The 6363-nt window shown below is 36.8% G+C and overlaps 1 protein-coding gene across 1 annotated transcript in view; it reads left to right on the top strand.

Annotated features, from left to right (window-relative positions):
• The window catches only part of ATAD2 (ATPase family AAA domain containing 2), a 45534-nt gene that overhangs the window by 30493 nt on the left and 8678 nt on the right, over nucleotides 1-6363 (top strand). Inside the window, exons 17-24 of the mRNA XM_029285779.1 lie at nucleotides 451-479; nucleotides 800-979; nucleotides 1567-1753; nucleotides 2671-2856; nucleotides 3288-3423; nucleotides 3513-3709; nucleotides 4975-5134; nucleotides 5675-5797. Coding sequence (XP_029141612.1) covers nucleotides 451-479; nucleotides 800-979; nucleotides 1567-1753; nucleotides 2671-2856; nucleotides 3288-3423; nucleotides 3513-3709; nucleotides 4975-5134; nucleotides 5675-5797 — 1198 coding nt within the window. The remainder of the gene's footprint in view (nucleotides 1-450; nucleotides 480-799; nucleotides 980-1566; nucleotides 1754-2670; nucleotides 2857-3287; nucleotides 3424-3512; nucleotides 3710-4974; nucleotides 5135-5674; nucleotides 5798-6363) is intronic.

The raw sequence follows: 6363 nt of genomic DNA, 5'->3' as shown, positions 1-6363 counted from the left end.
AAGCGTTAACAATTCCCTGGAACCAGGCTCGTGTCCCCTCCCTGGCTGCCAGTACCAGCCAGGAGGGACACGGATCTAATAAACATGTGGTTGCATTCAGTCTCCCCAGGACCCTGTCCACATCTTCAGGAGCAACAGAGTCAAACTCCTCCCATACAACCGTCTCAAGACCTGCTCCCGTCTCCTCCCCCTGGACCAAATTTTACATAGAAACCATGAAAACTAATTAAAGGTTGTGGTTCTAATTCCATCAAAATTATAGGCATGTTATATTTTGTGGAATAGAACAGCGGTCCCCAACCTTTCTGGCTTGGTGGCCCAGGAAGGGAGGGGATGGTTCTGTGTGAGTGGCAGGTGTGAGTGCGCACAGCTCCGTTTGCCCAAACGGGTGTGTGTGCCCACCACTCACACAAATGGAGCTTCAGGCATGAGTATCCGCTGCTCATACAGCCTGGTTCCGAACGGACCAAGGCCCGGTGGTAGGTCACAGCCCAGGGATTGGGGACCCCTAGAGTAGAATATACTTTTAAATAATCCAGTTTAATTAAAATGTTAAGAACAAGCAAAAATAAGTGTCTAAAATATGTACATTTGAGCTGTAATTTAATAGATAGTACATAATGTACTCTGAGGCCTTTTTTTTCATTTTTATTTATATTTTCATTAGAAAGTTGGTATCGGGCTTCGTGACAACTTATTCCCTTTAGTTACCTGTGTTGAAATAAAAATCTAAAATTGGCCTTAGAAATAAGATTCAATGACCCAGTGAAAACAAAAAAAAATCTTAAATTAACCTTAGTAGAAGTAAGATGCAATATTCATATGAAAAACTTCGCCTTTTTGTTTCCTTTAAAGATTTTGCTAATCATGCATCAGAATTTGATCTGCTATACAGCGATGAAGAAGGACCATCAGTATTTGAAACAGGACATTTTCAGAAAGGCTCTCAAAAGCGGACACATTTTCTTAATTTTAATAGGTGGGTGATCAATGGCAATCTTTGTCCCCCCCCCCCAAAAAAAAAACCCCTAATGTGTACTGTTTTCATGCATGTTTTAGGTTTCCTTCCCTACTGAATAAGATTTATTCATTGCTTTGTGTTCCTTGATCAGTATTAAAATTTAAAAGAAGGGTATTATTTTGCACAGCTTTTGGATGAACTTGTACATAAATATATGAATTAGAACAATGAAAAGCAGAGTGAGAAAGGGGTATTTACTGATGCTATCACAGATTAATTTTTAGGGAGAAAAGATGGAGATATTTAACTTTGTATTTTTGGTATGCATACGGGTAATTTAAAAAAAAACTATACAGGTCTCCTATGCTTACAGTTTCTGTGATAGCTTAGTTGTTGAAGCACTACATATATCTATATATGAATGAGCTGAAATACTTTATTACATCCTTTACTGTTTTGATTTAAAAATGGGATTCGGATATTTAAAATTTGTTAAATAAAAATAATTACTTGAAGTTTCAGGTTGATCTTGGATCTTACATGATCGAAAAGCTAATATTTGAGTTGAGTTAGGAGCTCCTTGTTTTCTTGTTTTCTTTTAATAGAAATGCTTATCACCAACCAACATCTTGCCGACCAAGACTCTTAATTAGTGGGAAGCCAGAACGTGGACAAGCTTCTCATTTGGCTCCAGCAGTCATACATGCTTTAGAAAAGTTTCCTGTTTATACACTAGACCTTTCTATTCTCTTTGGTGTCAGTTCCAAAACCCCTGAAGAAACATGTGCACAGGTATTTTATTGTCTTTTACCATTTAGTTTTTAAGAAGTTTTGGCTCCAATTGCCTTAGTAAGGCAAGGACTACCTGTAAACATTTTCCCTATTTCTACAGAGAATATCAATCCTGGAAACGGATGCTACCTCTCTTCCAGTGGTTACCAAGTTAAATTTCCAGGAAGTAGAAATTCCTTCTTCCTGGAAATTTCAGTATGAACAGATTGGAGAACAGAGTTTGCTTCTGCTAACTTTTTAGTAGTTCTGCCTGCAACCTTAAGAGGGCAGAGGCTGGAGAATTTCTTACATGCCAGAGTCTTTTGTCACATTAGGGTCATTTTTGACTGTAATCCAGACAATGTCCATGTCTTGTAACTTGTCCAGTCTGTTTTGCAAAACATTATCTGATTTCAAGTGGAAATTTAAATTCCAAAATACATGGTAATCTTCCACTGAATAGTTCAAAACAAAGATTCGTTTCCATCTTTCAAGCTTGTTATTTTCAAACAACCACTAGCAGTCTGTGTTCCAAGACAGGATATGGATCAGATTTGTCAAGTCTAGCTGGCAAACCAAAATAAGTGAGAACTACCCTGATTTGAGAAAGGTATCTTTAATGTTAGCCACGAGTAAAAGCATAATCTTGAAAACTCAGTGTAAGTTCCTATTACAGGCTTAATTGACTCACTATAAAGCCAAGTCTTTTTACAATGTTTCATTTCCATAGTTCTACTTCTGGACTCCTCTCTTACCTTCTTCCACAATCTTTCATGCATTTAAAAACTTGATTTTATCAACGGAAGCCGTCATAATTGGCTATTTCACAAACTTGTGGAATACAAGTATAGTTTAAAATATGATCTGTTCAATGACTAGGTAATTACTAAAGTGGACAACTGCGTTGATTTATTGATTAAAACGTCTTCTTTGTCTAGTTGATCTGTGAAGCTAAGAGAACAGCGCCAAGTATAATATACATTCCAAATATTCATATATGGTGGGGAACGGTTGGACACACATTGCAAGCAACATTTAAAACACTGTTACAGAACATTCCATCCTTTGCTCCCATTTTTCTTCTTGCAACATCAGATACACGTTATGAAGTTCTGCCAGATGAGGTATGTGCAATTTGTTCATAGGATAATCCATTGTACCTTATTGTAACTGATTTTGTCTTTATTTAGCAGCACAGTCAAGCTTAGGATAAAGAATTTTTTTTAAAAAATCCCTCCTAATTCACATCTTGGTTTTTTTTTAAGAGAATGTTTTTCTTTTTAAAAAAGTGTGTGTATACACACACATTCCTGCCTCATACTTCAGCGTTGCTTGCTTATCAAAAACTCTGTTGTTGAATTACTCTAAATGTTTTCCCATTATTGTATTTTTATTGCTCTCTTTATTTTTGTCAGACTTTCTGCATGAAGCATTAGTAGTTCAATAGTTCTAGAATTTTGCCCTCCCTACAGATACAGTAACTTCAGTTACCCTTTGATTTTTTTTATACATTATTTCTCTTGTTGATTTGTTTCCATGATGTAATCTTTTTTAGGTAAAGGAATTATTTGCTGGTGGTTTTGGAGAGGTTTTTGATGTTCACTTGCCTAATTTTGAAGAAAGAAGGAAATTCTTTGAAAGTTTAATTCTCCATCAAGCAGTTAAATCACCGGTATCCAAAAAGAAAGCAGGTAGATGTGCTGCGAATACGTTGGATAAAGTTTATTGTAGATGGATTTGTAAATAGCTACATGTTTACAAATCTGTTTTCCTTCTTAAGTTTTGCAGGCATTAGAGGTCTTACCAGTAGCTCCCCCACCGGAACCACGGCAGCTGACAGAACAGGAAGTCAAACAGCTTGAGGAGCAAGAAGAAGATACTCTACGTGAGCTGAGAATTTTTTTAAGAAACGTGACACACAGACTTGCCATTGATAAACGCTTCAGAGCCTTTTCCAAACCTGTTGATTTGCAGGAGGTAACAAGTTTCAGAATAATTTGTTTTCTTCTCTTGTACATTCCGCAATGCAATCGTTGACCATCGTTGATTATATGAAGTTCGAATTCAGTTTGAAATTTGCCAAATGTTGCTATTAGATCAGCGGTCTCCAACCTTTCTTGCTTGATGGGGTGGGAAGTGGGGTGGTGGTGGAAGGGGATGGTTTCGTGTGCGCGGCGTCGCTTTCATAAATGCAGCTTTGTGCACTTGCCCACCACTTCTGCTGCCTGTTTCTGAACGGACTGTGTGATGGCACTGGGCTGTGGACCAGAACTTGGGGGCCCCTGTGTCATAGTTCTAACTATATCAGTTAGAAAAAGTAATGAATGCAGACAAAACGTACGTGAAAATAATAACCTAAATACTGCTCGAGATGAATACTGTAAATGGTAAACTTGATTTTAAAATACCAAAATTTGAGAGTAATTCTGGGATGTGTACATCTTCACTAAAGGCAACAAAAGATCTCAAGATCTGTTAAAAGTGTTCTCTCTGCCTCTGTTGCTTACCATTTGATCAAAACCTGCTTGGCATTTCCCCATCTTTCATTCGCTTGCATTCCTTTCTCTTCCTTTCTGCTTTTACCCTCTGCCTTTGTCTGCTCTCTTATTTGTCTTCTTAGACCTTCTTGTTCATGGGTTGAATGTTTTTCATTTCTCTCTTCTCAAAGGAATCAGGGAAGAAGAAAGGGATTTTGGCACATGCTTTGTATATCTCCTTCCAAAACGTAAATATCAGGACCTTGTATAAGTCTCAATAGAACAACCTGTACATGATGATGAAACGTTATATGCTTGACAGATGTTAAAAATTACAGTGATTTTTGGTCTGGTCCAGCAGGACAGTTACCCAGTTCTGGTTTCTATTTTCTTTCTTCTGTTCTCTTTTATTCAGTTTTATATGTCTTGTGTCAAGGGTGAGCAACTTCCTTGTGATTAGGAGCTGTAGGGATCATAACCAGTGATAAAACGATTCCAATTGAATAGGCAAGTCAAACTCCTATTCTCCCAAGTTGTCATAAGTAACTGGTTACATTTCCAGAACTGTGCAGTTGACTAAATGATTTTTGGTTTGCCCAGCAAAAATTGAATACAAAATAGGACCTTAAAAAGGTAGTTCAAAAGCTTTAATGCCAACATTTTCAGGTATCAACCATTCTTAAAACATACAGAAATGTAAACTTATTTTACTCCTGAAAGGCAGATAATATATTCAGACTTTTTTTTCTTATAATGCTCCTGTAGGTGCCAGACTATGTCACAGTCATCAAGCAGCCAATGGATCTTTCAACCATTATTTCAAAAATTGATCTCCACCAGTATCTGTCTGCCAAAGATTATCTAAAAGATATTGACCTCATCTGTAGCAATGCATTAGAGTACAATCCTGATAGAGATCCTGGAGGTAAGCCTTAATATTAATGCATAAGCAAACTATTATACAGGTAGTCCTCGACTTACGATCACAATTAAGCCCAAAATTTCTGTTGCTAAGTGAGACAGTTGTTATGTGAATTTTGCCCCATTTTTTTTTACTTTTCTAGCCATAGTGGTTAAATGAATCTGGCTTCCCCAATGACTCTGCTTGTCAGAAGGTCACAAAGTGATCACATGGTCTTGAGATGCTGCAACAGTTGTAAGTGTGTAAAACACTTTTTCAGTGCTGTTGTAACTTCGAATTGTCACTAAACAAGCTTTGTAAGTCAAGGACTATCTGTATATTACGTTAAATAATCAGATGTTTTAAAAACCTGCTGTACCCAACTTGTTCTCTTACCAAATTAAAAAAGAAGACGTCAAGAGTAGTGTAACTTGAAGCCTAAATGGTGCTATTAAAAGGTATTAAACTTCATATTAACCATTTATTAAACTTTTTACCAGATCTTTCTGTGGAACTATTAATATTAACTTCATAGCAAAGTATTTTCTTATGTATTTGTTTTAGATCGTTTGATTAGACATAGAGCCTGTTTTCTCAAAGATACAGCCTATGCTATAATAAAGGAAGAAATGGATGAAAATTTTGAACAACTTTGTGAAGAAATTCAGGAATCACGCAAAAAGAGAGGTGGGTTTTCTCACAATTTGGCACATTAAAAAGTTGCAGAATGATTTTAACACTATTATGTTGTATAATAATATATAGCATAACTGTGGTTGGAACAGAGAGAATATACCTGTGTATATTCTGTGTATAAGAAGCATTTTATTTCAGGCTAGAAGACTTAAAGTTGTATCAATAGCAATAGCACTTAGACTTCTATTCTGCTTCACACTGCTTTACAGCCCTCTCTAAGCAGTTTACGGGGTCTGTATATTGCCCCAACAGTCGGGCTCCTCATTTTATCGGCAGAATACTGCATTCTAACCACTGCGCCATCACGGTATCAGATGCCTCTCTGCCCTAATTCCTTTCTTTAGAAATGTGGCATCACCCCCAAATGTATTTGTACACAACCTATTAGAGTAGTTCAACAAAGTGGGTAAAGGATTCTTACAATCTATTGTTACTTTTAAAGGTTGCAGTTCTTCAAAATATGCTCCATCCTATTACCATGTCATGCCAAAGCAAAATACCACATTGCAGGATAAGAAATTGGATTCTGAATGTGGTGACAAGATTAAAAGCCCACC

This window comes from Protobothrops mucrosquamatus, unplaced genomic scaffold (genome assembly GCF_001527695.2).
Source record: "Protobothrops mucrosquamatus isolate PMUCROS unplaced genomic scaffold, P.Mucros_1.0 scaffold2242, whole genome shotgun sequence".
NCBI lineage: Eukaryota > Metazoa > Chordata > Lepidosauria > Squamata > Viperidae > Protobothrops > Protobothrops mucrosquamatus.
Note: the sequence above shows the minus strand (reverse complement) of the source record. Positions and strands in the feature narration are given on the sequence as shown.